We start from the raw sequence: 19,663 nt of genomic DNA on the forward strand, positions 1-19,663 counted from the left end.
GGCTCTTTGATTCATGAGCAGAGTCTACAAAAATTGCAGCCTGGCTCCTGCCACACCAAGCGTGTGACGCCCTTTCCATATGCCATGGGACACCTTGTCCGTGTGCAATGTGCACGGCCGGATTTAGGTTTGATGAGGCCCTAAGCTGCTGAAAGTAATGGGGCCCAGCTGTCCTTTGTCAACAACAAATTGCTGCTGTTTTTGGTGTTGGATATATGCTATATGGTAATTTATGGACCTAATAGGTATCTAAAGCCATTTGCCACTGTTGCTGTATGTAGGTTTTATTTTATTTGTATTTTATCTTATATTTTGGAAATGTACATCCAGGCTTTTTTTTTCCTTTAAATTTTTTGGGGGGACCCCAAGAAAGTGGGGTCCTAAGCTATAGCTTGTTTAGCTTATACATCAGTCCGGCACTGTTCATGAACAGGGTCTACAAAATCGCAGCCTGGCTCCTGCCACACCAAGTGTGTGACGCCCTTTTCACACGCCACGGGACTTCTTGTTCGTGTGCAGTGTGTGTGTTATGTGCGCATGCCCCCTTGTCTCTTCGCCTAAAGAGACTTGTGTCAAACCAAGTGATGTGTCCCTGCTCACACATTTGAGACACGCATCGAGCTCCTCTGGAGGAGCTGGATGGAGCGGGGGGGGGGAGCGTTGTGTGAACCTGTAGGTGGGAGTGTGTATCTATATATGCACAATGTTGGGGGGGGGGTGGAGAAAGAAAGGAGTGTAATTGGGAGGTGCTGCTGAATGAGCTAAGTGAGCCCTGTGCTCCTGGTTGTGAGTCAGAAGGGGAGAGGGCTGTGGCAGAGAAACTGGGGTGTGTGTGCATAGGAGGCAACTCTTAGGGACTGAGGAGGGCTAATAAAATATTTGAGGGGGCTGGGTCCACCTCCTCCCCCCCCCCAATTCTTTTTGATGGGCATTTCATTGCGTGTGTGCCCTGTCATGCCTAGGCAAGGTGGTGCTGACCTGCCCCCCCAAAAAAAATATTCCATTGAAGTTGGCACCCCTGTGTGTGTATGAGGGAGAAAAGGGGGAGGGGGTTCAGGGGTGCCAACTTGAGTAAAATAGGGGGGGGCAGGTAAGCGCCACCCTACATAATGGATCACAATTACGCGCACCATTTGAATGGCAATGGCTATCAACTTTGAGGAGGCCAAAAGGGGCCTCGGGCCCTAGGAGTTGGCGCCTATGCCAGGGTGTGTGTGTGGGGGGGGAGAGATGATGCGTCGACATTAAATATATATTTAAACACACGGGCGCCCCGTGTTGTTGACAGAGGAAGCAGGACCAGCTCCAGTTATCAGACAGGCTTCACCTCCTTCCACCAGGCCCAGCGGTTGCCATGGCGACGAGGCAAGCCCGCTCGAGCGCCCTCCCTCCTTCCCCTCGCGCGCCCGCCACCCCAACGGCTCTCGCTCCCCTCGCGCCGCCCAGTCAGCCGCAGACATGGCAGCGGCCGCTCGGAGGCTCCGCGCTGCTGCTGCTGCTGCTGCGGCTGCGGTGCTGCTGGCGGCTGGGACGGCCACGGCCGCGAAGGAAGGTCACAGGTGAGGCGAGCGGGGCGGGGAATTGAGGTGGCAAGGCAGCCCCGGCCAGGCCTTCTCCTCCTTTCTTCTTCCTCCCCTTCCATCCTCTCCCCTCAACTCTCCAACAGCGGCGCCCTCTCAGGCTGAGGAGCTCCTACCGCCTCTCCCCACCGGAGAGGAGGAAGGGGAGGCGTGGCCGTGGGGGGGGCGGTCAGGACTCAGCCCCACACTTGGTGCCTCCTCCAAACCCCTCATTCCGGCATCGGGGCTCCTTCCGGACCTCACCACGTAAAACGCGTTTTGTTTCGGCTCCCTCTGAGTATGTACAGAGTGCATCCCCCCCCCCTTGCCCACATCACAGCCACATTGGGGAGGTTGCTGCACTTCTTGCTTGAGGGGATCAAACTTGGGCCCCCAGTATTTTTAAGGTGGGGGCCGTGAACTGTGAGGCAGGGGAGGTCTGATGGTGTGGGGGTTTTTTTTAGTGGGGTGCATTGCCTGCACAGGGAAGGGGTTGTCTTACCCCCACTTCTTTGCACCTTGCAAGCCCGTTTGTTGCGCCTGTCCCATATCTATCTCGCATTGGGATCCCCTTCATTGGGCCATGTGTCTCTGTGAAAGCTCATTTTCTCTCAAGAAGGGCTTGTTGAGCTGAAGAGCAAAGTCATCTCCTTTTTTAAAAAAATTAACCCTCTTTCTTTTCTTCTACTCTCAGGAATAAATAAGACCGGAGTCGCCTGTCCGCTACACCTCTTCCTCCTCCCCTCCCCTCCCCCTCCCCACATCCCTCTCTTCTCCTCCTCGCCACCCTCTAATAATGTGGAAACTCAACAAGAGCGGCAAAGTTCTCCTGGATGATTCTCCGGAGGAAGAAGAGAGCCAGTCCCCACCTCCAGCGACACCAGCAGCTACCTTCTCAGCACAGGTAAAAGGCACCGGACTGCTGACTCTGTGCATCTTTGTATTTTTAGTACCTTTGCAGCCCTGGCGTCTGTCACCTTTCCTTCAGTTTTGTAGGACAGTCTCTTTCTCTCCTCCTTCCCCCACCCCTTTTTACCCATGCCAGAATCTTGGCATTTTTATCTCTGATCTGGCATTATGAGTAATCACTTTCCATTCCCCTTGGATGTCTTAATAATGAGTCTTGTGGCAAGGAGGAACTGGTATGAACCACTGCTGTTTTGTACATACCCTCTGGGAAGCCGGTGTCAGTCTCTCCCTAAAACGTCATGCTCAGCAGTGTTAGGACTCCTGTAGTCTAGTGACTTCATACTTCAGGCCACTCTCTTTTGTCCCAGTCTTCATCCTTAGGCATAGTCAGCAAAGGCACAAGCTCAGTTAAACACAGCAAAAAGAGTAGTGCGTTCTGGCATAGCTGTCAACATTTCCCCTTTTTTAAAGGGAAATTCCCTTATTCCGAATAGGATTCCGCGCAAGAAAAGGGAAAAGTTGAAAGCTATGCATTCTGGTCTGTTGAAAATTTTTATGATTCTGTTGAAAATCCTTATCATTATGATTAAAGCAAAGAGGCTTAAGATTTGAGATGGAATTTCTTTGCATTTTATGTTTTATGTTGTTATGTTTGAAATATGTAAGTAGTTTTGTCTCAAGTTTCCTTTACGTTTAAAGTCTCTTCTTTTACCTTTTTGTACAAATGCAAGTTCCCTATCAGCACTATAGTCTACTGAAAGCATTACAATTTATTGTTACAGTTTACTTTTTAAACAGGAGGGTGTGAAAGAGGAGGAAAACGAATTATATCATAAATGGATGGATGTATGACTTATGTCCTGATCTAAAACATTGATTTCAAAACTTATTTAACTTAGTGAAACGTAAGTGGCGTACCTGGAGTATAAGTTTAGATCCATTAATTATAAATAGTTCATGTATTAAGATGCTACTAATTTAATTGGGATGTATGGGGTTTTTTTGAAAATGTAAAGTTTAAAGAATTCTGAACGGTACAAAATGTTTAAGGTAACTTGGGCAGTATCCAATGCTCCTGTTTTTCTAGCACAATGGATGTGTACTAGCAGAACTCTTCCACCATCTTCTCTCCACCGCAGCCCTTTGTGTGCCCCTAAAATCAGATCCAGAGGGTTGGGGACCCCTTTAATGATTGTTGGGTTGGGGGGATGGAAGAATTGGAAATAGAGGTGCCACTGCACTGAAGGCACTGCTTTGGAGACAACCCCTTGTATTTAAAACTTACAAAGGTTGGATTTAGGTTAATGTTTGAAAATATGAAGATTGTTAAGAATTAAGAAATATTTATCCGACTCTGAATCCAACCATTTAGGTCTCAGTTCCAGCACTTCATATTTTGACCTGCTTTAAAACCAAAATCCTTGTAAAATACTCATAATCAGGAAATATCAGCACTGAAAAACAGGATAAAGACAAGTGAACAATTTGGAGACTGAATTGGTGGCCTTCACATTCTCACCCCAATTCAGATAAGAAGAGTCATCATGTGTAGGCTTCTACTACATATCACTTGTTAGATCAGGAACTGTGGGTGCAGATAGGATGTGAATCTAAATGCACACCCAAATTTGGATATTCTCTATCCAAGCTGCCACAATGCTTTACTTTTCCTCATACAGTATCTAGAACTCCACCCACATTCTACATAGGACTAGAGGTGTGTCAGAATGCTTATTTGTTGCTGAGCAAATTCCTTTTACTAGAACTGCAGCCCTATGCACATTTACTTAGGAATTAGACTCACTGAACTCACTGAGACTTATTTCTGAATAAACATGCAGAGGATCAACCTGCAGATACATTGCAAAGAGAACTGCTGTCCTGGCTCTACAAGCCTGAGATGCCACAGAAGTTGTGAAATCAAGTACGTGAGGCATCCTAATGCAGAGTTAGTTCACTAACAGCTAGTACTCGCTCCTTGTAATTCCAAGCTTCTTGTCTTAGATAGTTCTGACCACAATAATAATTACCTGAACGTATGTTGTATGTAATTGTTCATGAGGAATATGATTTGGATTTGTTGATAAAAGATAATGAAGCTGCTTGCCTGTTTTGTTGGCTAATCCACAACTTGGTTACAGTAAAGTGCTTGGATTTAGGTTGATCAGAAGTTTATGTTAAATTGGGCTGTAGATAAACAGTAGCTTGCCTGCAGTGTGGAGGAGGTAGAAATGGGAGAGTGCATGTTGTTCCCCTTCTCTTTGGATTCAGAGATGGGCAGAGTTGAGTGGGATTGGATTCTATTACAGTTGTACTTTCAAAATTGTTTGCTTTGGTCTGCTTCGGCATTTTTGTTAAAAGGGTTTTCCATTGCTAGGTTCTATAATAAATATATTTTTGAATAGCAGATTAATGTTCAAAACATTCAGTAACTAAGCCAGTAATAAACTGCTATAATAATGCCAATAACACGGACAGCTGTCTGCTTGGTTTCCAAAGACCAATAGAGAGCTACTACTGTGAACAGTAACAAGGACTCAACCTGCCAACCTTAATCTCCTCATTGGATAGTAGGTACAAAAGAAATGTGGCTTGAGACTCATTTGCTTCTAGAATCAATGGTTAACTGGCTACTAGAAATGGTTGACTACTAATCCCAGCCAAAATATGTGGACCTTTCCGCTCTACTCAATCAGGAGATTTGTTCCTAATAGCAAACTAGCAACTAGTGAACTCAGCTTTTTCATTTTTTGATGTGTAGCAATCTTACTCCTCCAGTCCATGACATGTTTGCCGTCTTCCATCACATGACACATCCTCAAGGCTGTGTGAGACAAAGGAATGTAGTGAAACCTACTGTGCATAGTAGCTCCATAGGTCATCCTCTTTGCTGGTTGTGCATTAATGAGCTATTTCTGAAAAAACTGGGGAAATGAAACTTTACACAGTATTACTAACTTCTGTTTAATCAACTGATATTATACTCTGCTTCCCCTCATAGGTGCTTGATGTGAAATCATACATGTTGCCAAATAATTTGAGGAAACACATTTCATAAACCTATCTAATATCTGGGATCTTGGGGTAGCAAGAAGCTTTTTAATGGTCTCCTCTATATCATGGTTGCACAATTTCTCCTTTATGTAGTCAGCATCTGCATGTTACTCCACAATTTTCACCTGAAGTCGTTGCCAAATCTTCTGTTACATAGAATCATAATCACTGGGGGATTTTGCCATATCATTTTAATATAACATCAACAATGAATGTTGTAGAAAAGTATTCTGATGGAATGAAAGCAACTATTTACCGTGCCAAAATGGACACATGAGGACTAAGGGCCAAACTAGTCAAGTTTCTGTCTCTTTAAATATGGTTAAGTGTGTGTGTTGCGGAGAGAAAAGTGTAGTTAAAAGGCATAGTTGATAAATTGGTGTGGATTGTATTTTGGATTTGCAGTAGATCTCCTAATGCATCATTTTATTATAAGCTGTTTCATTATATGCTGTTTTGATTGGTATAATAAAAGAAAAAAGTGAAGGGTATACTACTGCTGGCCCTGGATACACAAATGGTCATATGGAGACACCCCATAGAAGCTTTTAAATAGCCTTCCTGGATCATTGCCAGGTTGCTTTAACATTGCTGTTTCATATAGCATTGTAGCCACATTGTAATCCCCAAGTGAAGGTCTTTATCGCTTCTTCTGGGGCATTTGAACTTCTTTGCTGTCCAGGCTACTCCTGGAAAAATGGGAACAGAGCCATCTCTGGAGCCATGAAGAACAAGATACTGGATATTCCCAAGGGAGGTGCATGAGACTTTGTCCTGGAGTGTAGGGACTGGATGCTATATTGCATGCCCCAGTATTATGGCAGCTACTGGCTTCTATGGGGAAGCTCAGCACACTCTTCTATGCTTTCAGGGCCACAGGACTGCACCCTTCATCTTTTCAGCTATTCACTTAATCAAAAAGGTTAATGTTACAGACACAGCAATAAGAGAGCCAGCAGGATTTCAGTCACTATTATGCTCAGTCCGAAATAAAACATCCCAGCTCCTTCATATTCAATCATATTAATAGAGTTCCTGTATAGATAGTGTGTGTGTGTGTGGAGGGGGTGTCTTCTAAAGCTGCTTATATATTATAGAGTGGGAGGCTGTGATTGTCCCTGCTAGTGTACTGCAGCCTGTGAAAGTTGTCAGTGATGTGTCAAACTCTAATACTTGTATTGACAGGGTGTGTTTTTTAATTTAGTTAATGTAATAAGATAAGTATTGAAAGCAGACTTTAATTTTGAACTTTGAGAATGAGCTGCCAGCTTGATTCTCCTACCCTGAAATTAAAGAAAGTGAAAAAGATAGAAAAAGAGCTGAAAATTATTGATGTTTCCCTTTGACCTGTTTTCCTTTGATCTTGTATTATGTTGTACTTAAGCAGTAGAAGTGCAGAGACATGTTTCATATTAATTGCAGCTTATGACTGCTCAGTGAATGTTTCATAAGTTGGCCATGCAATTTTATCTGTATATTAATTAATGACTTTAAAAGTCTTTTTTATACAATTTTGACACTAGCTTTTATGTTAACTGAAGGAACTTCAAGAGAGTCCCTGAGGGCATAGGAGGAGATCAGTACCTTCCAGATGTACTTTAGAAAGATACATCAAATGAGAGTAATGAAGTCAGATTTTTATACAGTACGCAACAAAGAAATAGTTTGAATTGGGAGAGTAACATTTTGGGAAAAATCCAGATGAAATTACCAGTAAATAAATTCTCTTGAAATCGGAGAATTCCAAATGTGAACTACATGCATTGATAAGATGTGCCTAATATTCCCTAGATTGCACAATTTGTCTTTTTACCTTCAGAAGTAGCATGTGATATGCAACAAAAATTCCTTTGCAATGTATTTTCACTCCCCTGTAAGAATTCAGAGCTCCTGTTCCAGCCAATCAGCCACACCTTCCTCCAGGACACTAAAGATTGCCAATTCACTCTCCCTATCCCCCACATTTCTCTATTTTTCTTTTCAAAGTGACAGTCAACGTTCCTAAAGTCTGAACATGCTTAGTCCCCCCTAGACTGATTTGGGGTGATGGTAACTCAGCCCTTTTTGTGGTTTCAAAAATCCCCCCAACAGTATTATTTATTAAATTTATATGTTGTCTAACTTCCAACTAAAACAAGAGTGACACAAATACATTTTAAAAAATCAATACAATAACATTGATGCTACAATGTTGTTACCGGTAATTCCTTGCTCTTGTTTCTCACTTCCTATTTTTTTTTACTACAAACCTGCTAGCACAAGACTTTGTGTTTACTATTAGAAGTGATATTCTGCCAGCAGGTACTTCTAACATTTGTAAAGTGAGGGAAAGGGAGTTGAAGGAGTGCCTGCAAGCACAAGTGTGGAAGTGGGGTGCTTGCCTGGGTAGGGGAGGATGTTTTTTTGTTTGAAATCATCCACCACCACCATCACCTTACAAGTGCTTGGTGATTATCTCAAGGCTGTCATGTTTATCATAATCCTGAGGCTATGTTTTCTTAGGATCCAAAATTCTAACTCTTAAGTACATATCCCAAATTCTCTATCAGAATTAACTATGCAAATAAAATTCTTGACTTATGTACTGATCTTTTTGCTTCATTTAATTCCTGTCAATCAGGCATGTAACCTGAGAGTTGTTTTCATCTCTCAGACCTACACTTTTTTGTAAGCTTAACTCATTTTTGCTGACCTTGTTGTTTCGTGTAGCTGTAAGAATGAGATATTGCGCCCAAGATCAAATATTTCTGAGCACTGTGCTCTAGTAGTGGCCCACTGCTAAGATCTTAGGGAAGCCTACATCTGGGAAGGAGATGCTTTATTGAGATGGATTAATTACTATCCGTCTTAACCACCCTTTTGTGAGTGGTAAAACTGCTTGTAAGAAGTGTGTGGTCTAAGGCAGAGGCTTGGCCCTTAATATAGGCAATAAAAGATTCTGTGGTCACATTTACTGACCAATGTGACCACAGATCACTTTTCAAGTTAGGGATGGTTGCTCCAAGATGCCTTTTGTTTTAAGTACTTCCAGGCTGGGCAAAGCTTTCATTGGAGACAGGAACTGCAAAGTGTCATAAGCAAAAAGTGGGAACTGATGCTGTATTCTTTCAGGAAATATACTTTATTCCTATATATTTGCATGGCATAATATAAGGGCTGGAATTGCTTTACGCTTTTCCTTACAGATTCATAGAGTGACAGTACATGTTACTTCAGCAAATACATTTGCTAGTACTAGGGCTGGGGTATCCAAAAGGAAGAATCAATGGTGGGAAAGGAGTATTTGAGTCTTCATTTGCATGCCTCTCCCCCCCCCCCCATGCAACTTCTATCTCACAGGCTTTTTCTCTCACTTATTTCCACAGACTTTCCCTCACTCTTAGAACTGGGGGGCAGGTGGGGGGGGATGGTCCACTGCAAGGATTGCGGGTGAGAATTGTCAGGCAGGAACATGTTAAGTCCATTGATTCTCCCCCTGCTAATAGTGATGCCGCTCCCCCTCCACTGTGCATAAGCATTATGGGACAGACATGTTGGGAATTTTCTAAACCAAATAAATAAAAATCTATAAAATGCTTAACCAGGTTTCCATTTATGATTATCCAGACAAGGAATTCTTTATTTTTACAACCAATAAATTTGTGCAAGAGAGAAGGTGCAGGAGAGAAACATACTGGAAAGGATAAGCTTTATTTAGGATGCCCCCCCCCCAATTTTCTAAATCAGTTATATCTTGATTAATGGGGCACTTTTGAATTTTAACATCCAGACATTGTTGTATGAGGCTCCACAATTTGTTTTTCAGTGCAGACCCAACTATTAAAGTGAATGATCAAACAAGACTGGTTTATTATTTAACCACAAAAGAAGCAGAGGAAAAGTAGATCTAGAGAGTAATCTGTATACAAAAGAGATCTGTGTGCTTGTTGAATTAATCCCTGGAGCACCTTCTGGTTTGCAGAATAGTCAAGAAAAGAGCATTTGCACATTCCTCTGGAAGCACACTGAATGTGCTGGCACTATATTGCCAGAAGTGGATGGTTGTTGCCAAGGCGTTAAATCAGGATTTCTTTGCTGCATAGAAAGCAGCCATTAGTTACTTGTTCATTAACAAAAGAATGTTAAAATGTTCAGTAGTAAAAACACTGTTCAAAATAAAAGTAAGAGGCAATTTCAAGCTCTCGTCATAACCAAAACCTACTAGCATAAGGGAAACTAAATATTAGATACACAGATAAAAATCTAATATCCTCATAATATTTGGGGAAAGAAATACAACCTGTTAATAGATATGTGTTAACATTAGGGCACTAGCTTAAAATAGGCCATTGAAAACATAGCTGCATAGCCTGAGTGTTCCCCATCACATCTATTGATTGGGGGGGGGGGGCTTTGTTGCATACTTAGGCCTTCCCTGCCTTCAATAATTTATAATGGAGGAATATACCATTTCTTTGGAAACACTGATCTGTTTCTTATGTTGGAATGATTAGGATGGCTTCCGAGCAAGAGGCCCAAAAGTGTATCTGAGAATGCATGAATCTCTTGAATTTATGTAATTTGCAGAATGTTCCTGCAGGAAACATTCCATATTTAGCTGTGCTTGAAATTTCCTCATAGCCATTGCATTTGCTACATAATCATCACGCTGATTTTCCTTCAAGGAAAGTAATATAGATTACTACTGCTTTTAGGGAAGAACTCTGAATGAGAACTTGGCTTGAATGCTGTGGACAGGATTGCTAATCAGTGGTAAGACTGTTCCCTAAACATAATGCCCCTGCCATTTTATTGTTGTCATATTCTGTGGCTTACCTCAGACAGAGATAAAGAATGCCACATATTGAATTGTTATTATTACTTCCTGTGGTGCTTTGTTTTTATTGGAAATATGCATTTAGTCTTAGAAGCAGGCACAGCCTGTTGAGCAGGCTTGACCCAGGCAACTAAACTTATGAGAGCTACATGGATTTTGCTTGAGGAAATATACCCATCAGTGTGAAAGGCAATCTGCAAAATATGGTGCTCAAAATAGTTCTCCGTCCCCTGCCCTGAGGTAATTTATAACTACATCTATTGAATTTTTTTGAAAATCTGTTACTATGTTTTACTTCTCAGATAGGAGCAGGAGTGTGTGTGTGTGTGGGGGGGTCTTTCACCTTTTCCTTACCTGGTAATTTTACACTCAAAATTCCCAAGCTCCTCTTTCTACCATCCAGGGGAAAGATACCCATGACCCCATGGAAAAGCCAATAGCTTTGAGAGGGTTTTTTTGTTGTCTGCAGAAAAATAGTATTTTGGAGAAAAGGTTTAGACAGCCTTTCTTCCCATAAAAGAGCAGTATAGGAAACAATATAAAAGTAAAGGTAAAGGACCCCTGACAGTTAAGTCCAGTCACGGACGACTCCGGGGTTGCGGCGCTCAACTTGCTTTACTGAGGGAGCTGACGTTTGTCCACAGACAGCTTCCGGGTCATGACTAAGCCATTTCTGGCAAACCAGAGCAGCGCACGGAAACGCCATTTACCTTCCCGCTGGAGTAGTACCTATTCATCTGTTTGCACTTGATGTGCTTTTGAACTGCTAGGTTGGCAGTTAATATAGGGATGCTTAAATATATTCTCCTAAGCGCTGTGGTCTAAACCACTGAGCCTTGGGCTTGCCAATCAAAAGGTCAGCGGTTCGAATCCCCGCAACGGTGTGAGGTCCCAGCTGCTGCCAACCTAGCAGTTTGAAAGCACACCAAAAAGTGCAAGTAGATTAAAAGGTACCGCTCTGGCAGGAAGGTTAATGGCGTTTCCATGTGCTGCTCTGATTTTGCCAGAAGTGGCTTAGGCATGCTGGCCACATGACCTGGAAAAACTGTCTGTGGAGTGGACAAATGCTGGCTCCCTTGGCCTGTAAAGCGAGATGAGAGCCCCAACCCCAGAGTCGTTCGCAACTGGACTTAACTGTCAGGGGTCCCTTCACCTTTACCTTTACGCAATTAAAACATGCAAGTCTCTATAGCTGCTTTACATTAAAAACAAAAACTGCCAGAAGACATGTCTCCTGTACAGCATTTAGGTTTTTACCTGTGTGTATCCAAAAGTGAGGCTATAGAAAGGCACTGTAGATCAGAAGTATCCCTGAGATGTTTCTGCAAGGTTGGGAGGGTTTATCTGGATCAGTGGTAGCAATTTGCTTTGTTTATTTTTTCTTAGGCATAATGTTGCTCTTCAGTAGTTCAACTGGGTGTGTACAGTGACTTTTTTTGTTTGTTAAATAGCAGTCCTTCCAATGTTATTCAGAGCATAAAGTTTACTGAGTGACTTTCAGCCTGTCATTTTCTCTCAGCCTAACCTGCCTTCCAGGATTGTTGTGAGCATGAGGTAGGAAAGGGAGATATTATTAAGCTCTGTAGTGAGTATATGTTTAGAAGTATGAGGTAAGCATGAGTGAAGGTTAGCACCTGAGATACCATCTACAACAACTGTAATTGGAGAGGAAAAGTTTGATTTAGGAAATTTCCAAATTGCAAAAGAAAATGGATTGTTATCAGATCTGAACTGGATATAAACATTTGAGCAAGCTGCAGAAAAGTTAGAGAAATCTACCCTTTTCAGTTTTTACAAATACCCTCTTATCTAAATGAGATCAGGAAAAATTACCAGCTAGATAGAGAAAACACTTACACTGAAACTATATTAAAAAAATCTATCAAATGCTCATAAAAATATTGTTGGAGAACATTACAAAACATTTATTAGAAAAACCAATACAGTGAAGTGGAAAGCGTTTTATATTTTATATACTATAACTGTCACTATATCTAAAGGCTGTAGGATTGTCCAGCTTGTTTTGAAGTTTCATTTGGCTGCTCATATTTACCTAATCAGGAAAATATCAAAGTATATTTTTATAGTGATATGAAGATAGTTTTAAAAGGACTTGAAGTGCATTTCATGTTGTGCCAAGCCAGGAATAGAATGGAAAAGTTGGTTTTTCAGTGCAGTGCAATTCTGAGCCTCTGGCTACATTTTCTGTGAATTACACACTTTGGTACCTGCATTAATTATAATAATGGGTTTAGCCAGAAAGGTGTGCTTTGATACTGGATATGGTAGCATAAAGTTCATATACAAGGGAATGTCTGCATTTTGTTTAATCAGAATACTACTCACTTTTCCAAAGCTTGGACACAAATTTAAAACATGGATGAGATAACGAACAAGGAACAAATATTACTACTTAAATGCTTACCAAAGGAGGCTGTGATCTGAAGCATATATGTTTGGAAGCAACTTCCATCAATTATAATGCACTTCAAAACAGAAATGGTTAGAACTGGAATGCCAATGTGTAATATATAGTGGTGCTTTAATTTAGCAGATTAGGACTCCCTTAGGTGATTCTAAGCACATTTCAGAAAAGCTATGGCAGCATCTATTGCTTGCATACAAACTGTACTGACAGTAGACCTTTGTAAAACTGCTACCTGGGCATAGATCCACATATTTAGAAAACATTTTTCTTTGGCTCCTGTTCACATGCCAAATTTGGAAGAACAATTTTACAGTCGCCGTTTGCCTTGTACTCCTCAGTCACCATCTGGAGAGTATGCTGCTGTTTGAGCCTCCATCTGTGCGACTATTAAGAGGTTGTCAATGAAAGGGGAAAATTGTTACTGATAACTGCTCTTTTAATGAGAGATACTCTGTATACCATTTCAGAACCTTCTAAGTTAAAGGTTGCTCAGTTTAAGACTGAGTTGAGATATGAAAGAACTGAGATACTGTATAAGCATCCAACTCTTCCCTATATTTATTTGCTCTTACACATGTTTGAAGGTGAAGGGAATGTTTTCTAATAGATATTCTGAATTGGCTGTGGTTTCAAGCCGCAGAAGAGTAGTTACATGTTAGAAATTGTGATGGCTATAAAATCATTTTTGAAGACCAAGCATCATGTGGTTAGCACAATTGCTGCATAAGCATCCAGAACTACTTATGGCTACTGGTCATTACTTCACTGACCCTTCCCCATATTCCTTAGTGACCCACCCACCCATTTAAAGTCATACATCCTGGCTGTCTGGATTCTTGAATCTTAAGAGGAACTTCTGCTGGGAAATCTTTTTAGCATATTAAGTGAAGGGGAATACTCCTTCATCACTTAACTATGGGACACTGGTGAACACAGACTTTTGCTAGAAGCTGGTGCCCCAGATGCTGGTGAGAAAGCTTTTGAGTTCCCCACAACTTTTTTAAAGTTGGATATTAAGCAAAACAGCAATAGTGGGGGGGAGGAGAGAACAGCTGGACATGATGTAAATGATCCTAAGTCTGCAGTCTGTAACAGTCTTAGGACAAAGTGCCGGAGATGCTACAGAGACATAATAAGACCTAGGGGCAAAACAGATTTCAGGTTGCACCAAGGACAATTTTGATGAAGAAGCAACAATGGCTGTTCCACTATCTGTATGTGTAAAGACGAGCAGTTAGTTGGATCTACTTCCAGCACTCAACTAGTTCTACAGTTTTTGTGTGTATTGGAGAACGCCGAAAATAGTTGACCAAAGCTACTACTGAAATATAGAATTTAGCTTTTGAGCATTTAATGGCCTCTAAAAAATAGATGGCACTACCCAATTTGGCTTGTAATGATTCTTTAGAACAGGGGTCAGCAAACTTTCAGCATGGGGCCAGTCCACTGCCCCTCAGACCTTGTGGGGGGCCAGACTGTATTTTGAAAACAACAACAACCCAGAGTGAATTCCTGTGCCCCACAAATAACCCAGAGATGCATTTTAAATAAAAGCACACATTCTCTTCATGTAAAAACACCAGGCAGGTCCCACAAATAACCCAGAGATGCATTTTAAATAAAAGGACACATTCTTCTCATGTAAAAATACGCTGATTCCCAGACCATCCGTGGGCCGGATTTAGAAGGGGATTGGGCCGGATCCGGCCCCCGGGCCTTAGTTTGCCTACCCATGCTTTAGAAAGTACACCACCTAAAATTATTATGCACTTCTGCTTCTGCTTCGGAGAATCTCTGTATGCAGAAAAGGTGCCCAGCACAGTGAAGTGTATATTTGATTTAGATTGAAGAACGGGAGTTTCTATGGAAGAAAGTAAACTATGGACATTTAATCTATGCATTTATAGAAATATCTGTGGTTCTAATTAGTGCTTAATCATTATAAAAGTTTCATGAACTCTCTGGAACTGAAAACTGATTACAGTTTCTAATTTTTCTTTTTCTTTTAAGAATAAAGATCCATGTTTTCATAACGAAGTTACATCCTCTGTTTCACAAATTGCAACAAAGGTATAAGCTTAATATTGAGATATGAATTCAAACTTATTTCACGCAGTATTTCCTTTTCCTGGATATTTTACAGTGCACCAACTTTTTCTGGGTAGGCTGACAAACAACATTCCTCTATTACGTATTCAGTGACTCGACTTAATTGTTTTGGTATTAGAGTCACAAGCATTTTGGTCTTTAGTATTTCATATGTTCATCACATGGTTTAACATTTGAAAAAAATATGAATAAATAAAGAATCCTAATAGGAGTTCATTAAAACAGTTGCAGCACTGATTTATTTTGCCCTTTGAATCTTAATTTTAATGCTTTGATGTTTAACCTTTGTACTGAAAGAGCTAAGATTGCTGTGAATAAAATTACATATGGATATGTAGTTAACAGGCTGATCTTAAACTTCGTGTTTCAACTTCTAGCAGATTCGCATTTAGGAAGAAACACAACAGTAGCTATGATTTTACAAAACATTCTATTATGGCAGTAATAGAGAAATATTTTGTTGGCACGACAAGCCGACCTGCAAGATTGCAGGTACAAATATTTCGAGTCCATGTGTCAGTATAATTAAATAATACACAGTGAAAGGTCAAATTACCGTAAGTGTGTGCAAGTAAAAATTTGACGTTTTCTGACTTTCAGATGATTAATCTTTAATAATATTTATTATTATTATTTTAAGTATAATTTTTCTTCTTTTCAAAATTAGAAATGATAGAATTGCAATGCTTTCTTTCCTCTCCACTCATGAGATTCATGAATCACCAGCTGGTGTCTTTTTTACAGTCTTAATTATAACATTTACTGCCTGAAAGTACTGAAATAATTAACACTCGAGACTGGAATTACACAACAAGGTTCTTATAATAATGTAACTTTTACATAATGTGGTATTATATGAGCATGGCTGCTGCCTTCCATTTCTGATTCTTCAAAGTGCTCTGTTCTAGTGGCACATCACCTGAACACTTGAATGCCCACTTTAGGCTGCAGATCATTTGCATGCCCAACAAAGTCAGACTGAGAGTGTATCTTTCCACAATGCCTCCCACTTCTGAAACCTTTACTTTTAAGCTTACTCTTTTTTTTTTTTAAGTCGTTTAGCAATTCACAATAAAAGCCACAAAAGGATATGGAATGTCTCCCATTCTTCCTTACTTCCTGTCTTCCATACGCATTCCTTTGAAATGTGTTATTCTTAGGTGTTCTCAAAGTAGTGCTTTTCCTTTTGTTCTGAAGTTTGAATGAGGCCTCTAGGTGTTTGTATTCTGTTATTATTCTGAAATGCTGCCAATTTCCCCTTAGATTAAAACAAGACTCAGATTTTTACCAATTCATTATTCACAGGAATGTCTTGATGACACATACTGTCATTTCCAGAGACCTTAAACCTAGCGAATTGTCAAGTCTTCTCCTTGAAGCAGTATTCTTAGGTGCCAGACCTATGGACATGATTTTGTGAGAAGCATGATAGTGTGGAAACTGCAGTGTCACAAATAGTGGCCAAGGACCTTTAAAATGAATATGTAAGTTCACGTTCTGTGTAAGAGGATATGGGGCACAGCTGCTATATCAGAGTTTCATTCTTACTCAGTGAAACATGGTTTGTTTCTCTAGCACATGTTGTTTGCCTTTTGTAGGTAGAAGAAGCCTATTCATTGTAAGAAGTGGCACTTGTGTGACTGGGATCTGACTAGAACATTTCTTAAGAAGAAACTTTCTCAGAATCTCAAGGCAGACTTCATGAGCTAATCACTGTAAATCAAGCGTGACAATATGTTCAAACCCTGTCAAATGGTTTAATATTAATGAAGAGCTTAGGCCAATCAGTCTGATCTCGATGTCTGACACATAGGTGCTAGACCTCAGGACGCAGTCAGTGATCTAGAGTTTCCTCCTGAAGGACACCTCACTGTAAGGTGGAGTTCAAGTTGAGGTCTGAGATTCAGACTGCGAGAATGAGTGAACAGGATATATATGGCCACATGTTACCCATTGGCTGTCTGGTGCAGATGAATTAAGGTAGGCTAGCAATGGTTTTCAGTTGGTGGGTTGGGATTCACTCACAGCCTAATCTAAGGTGGGTCACAACAGCAGTACAGTACTGCCACCATACAAATAGACGGTAAATAACAACAACAACAATAACAATAACAATAACAATAACAATAACAATAACAATAACAATAATAATTACCCTTCCTATCTGACTGGGTTGCCCCAGCCACTTTGGGTGGCTTCCAATCTATATGAAAACATAATAAAGCATTACATATTAAAAGTCCACAAATGCATTTGGGGCCACAAATTTGGGTCTATAAATATATGTTTAGGTTAGAGGTGGGTCCCAGGTCAGGAAAGCTTGAAGGGCTTATCCTAGTAACAGCCCTTTCCTCAGCCAGGAAGGCAATACTTTCTCACCAGCAACATGTATGCAAATCTGCCCATCCCCTTGTTATGTATTACTTCTTTTCCCCCGTTGTTTTCTACAGAATGTTTTTGCTGGCATTTCAACATCAAATTATACTAGCTTTCTTCTTGTTTTGCAGCTTGTAACTTATGACACTGAAAAAATATGACACCTTGTTGTGGCCCAGGACATGTAAACATTTCCTCAGACTAGATTTTAGTCTGCTCCCAGGAAACAAGATAATCCACATACCTGCTCAATAGAAGAGGGATTTTTTTTGGGGGGGGGGTCACAGCAGGGATTGCTATACAAGATATGCTAGACTAAAGGTAAAGAGTGTTGTAATTGAGGGGAGGAGTTTGTTAGTAACAGGTAAAAGTACCTACAATAGAAGAGTTTTGTATTCAGGAGAGAAATGAGCAGCATTGCAGTACTTAGGCGTCGGTGAATGCTGAATCCTAAGTATGCTGGTAAGAATTGATTTATTTAGGAATAGAACTTCAGTTGGAGACTAAGTATGGGTCTCTGTCTGTCTGTCTGTCTCTTTCTCTTTTTCTTACTGGAATTCTACCAAAATAATGTATGTTTTCAAGGATCCTTGGGCTACAATTCTATACTCACTTACCTGGGAGTGAGCTCCATTGAACTCAGTGAGACTTACTTCTCTCTATGTGTGATTGCATTGTTAATCTGAGGTGAAATAGTTGAAATCTCTGTTTCCTTTTGTGGCACAGAAAAAAGTATTTATCCGGTGATGAAAGGAGGAAGGACAACTTCACTACCCAAGAGGATGGGAATCAGTTGAAAAGTAGAAGTTGCTTTTTCCATTCAGCCATTGCTAGGCTGGTCCAGGTGCATGGCTGTGTTGAAAAGAAGGATTTGATGCCAAAGCATTTTATGTTTGAGTATATCACTACTAGAATATATCTTGGAGAGCTACAATCCTAGGCAAAAAAAGGCACCCATTCTATTAAGTGATAAATCTGTGTGTTCCAGAGTCATACAAGTAACATCTAAAACAGCAGAAGCACATCACAATTATAACACTTCAGAGTCTGTCCATATTGCATTTGTAGAGTTGACAGTCTTTAACTTTACTGTTACTAAGTCTTTGTTACCTTAGTTTGGTATCAAGGGAAAGAAATGCCTCTAGTTCCAGCTCTGCATTGTTATAGCCAAACTAAGCCTTGATAAAACAGGCCTAGTTCAATAATAACGGAGTCTCTTGTCAGTTGTGGTTTTTCTTTTCTCCATAGAACAAGATTCTTACTAGTATTTCCATAATTATTTATTTACTATTTGTTTTTCAAGTCCCAGGAACAATACTGAAAACTTATGCTCGAGTTACATAAAAGAACATGCCAAATGGCTATTGCAGAGGCAGTTCAGGATCCGTCCATTGTTTCCATTGGAGTTCTGCTAAGCTAACCAAACATTAAACATTAGGCACTCCAACATGGCTGTAGTGAGGGAGAAATTACTCTTTTTGCACCCCTGGATAACACTAGCTTTTGTGGTCTTTTTATTCATGTGGCTTCAGTGAAGCTCCAATGGACATTGCTCGGGCTTAGAGGATAATATTTTTTAGAAATAGAGAATTGATCTAGGTTTCGTATGAACAAGAACTGTGCACAACAGGGGCTCAAAACTGTTAAGGATTGTGAGGCCCATTGATTTCGATAGCAGTGACATAAGCATGCTTTAATTTTCTCATTAGCACCAGAGCAACTTAAAACACTTTGGTTGAATCATGCCATAGAAGTTTTTGTAATAATAAACAACAATTTCATAACATTATACTCACATTCATTAATCTGGAATAACTACCATATTATCGCTCCATGGCAGAGAGTGCCTATCAGCAGCTTTAGCTGGTACATCAACTGCACCCTTTCATAGACAGGGATAGCTAAGCCACTATGATACCTGCACTATTAACCTCATGTTTAGACTACTATAACATGCTGTATGCAGGGCTTCCCTTAAAGTTAGTTTGGAATGCCACAACCTGAGTGGTGGGTGGTATCCCTTTTGGCGCACAGATCATACTCATAGGAAGGGATCTTCACAAGCTAATTTTAAGGTCTCGCTGCTTACATATAAATCCTTAAGCAACTCTGGACTAGGTTACCTGAAAAACTAGTTCCCCTCCATTGCGCTATAGGAACATTAGGATAATCAAACAGAACCCATTTTGTCTTGCTATGGCCTGATGATAACTGACTTGTGGTGATGTGGAGGCAACCTATTCGCTGGTGGTGCCAGTGTTATGGAATGCAGTCCCCACTGAAATATAGGAGGCCCCAAATGTATTTACATTCCGCCAACTGTTAAAGATTCACCTGTTTAGACAGACCTTCCCTTGATCTCCCAACTTGAGTCTTCTGTTTTAATGACTATGTTCTTTTAATTGGATTTTT

The 19,663-nt window shown here is 40.7% G+C and overlaps 1 protein-coding gene across 2 annotated transcripts in view; it reads left to right on the forward strand.

Moving 5' to 3' along the window:
• The first annotated feature begins 651 nt into the window (after window positions 1-651).
• The window catches only part of TDRP (testis development related protein), a 31,188-nt gene continuing 12,176 nt past the window's right edge, over window positions 652-19,663 (forward strand). Inside the window, exons 1-2 of one of the 2 annotated variants that reach the window (XM_081857511.1) lie at window positions 652-672; window positions 2,254-2,463. In XM_081857511.1, coding sequence (XP_081713637.1) covers window positions 2,356-2,463 — 108 coding nt within the window. In that variant the 5' untranslated portion in view covers window positions 652-672; window positions 2,254-2,355. Of the gene's footprint in view, window positions 673-1,406; window positions 1,560-2,253; window positions 2,464-19,663 lie in introns of those variants that run through there. The other variant, XM_081857510.1, reaches the window with a different exon arrangement.

Source organism: Podarcis erhardii (assembly GCF_964252035.2).
Source record: "Podarcis erhardii genome assembly, chromosome: 3".
In the NCBI taxonomy this organism is placed as follows: domain Eukaryota; kingdom Metazoa; phylum Chordata; class Lepidosauria; order Squamata; family Lacertidae; genus Podarcis; species Podarcis erhardii.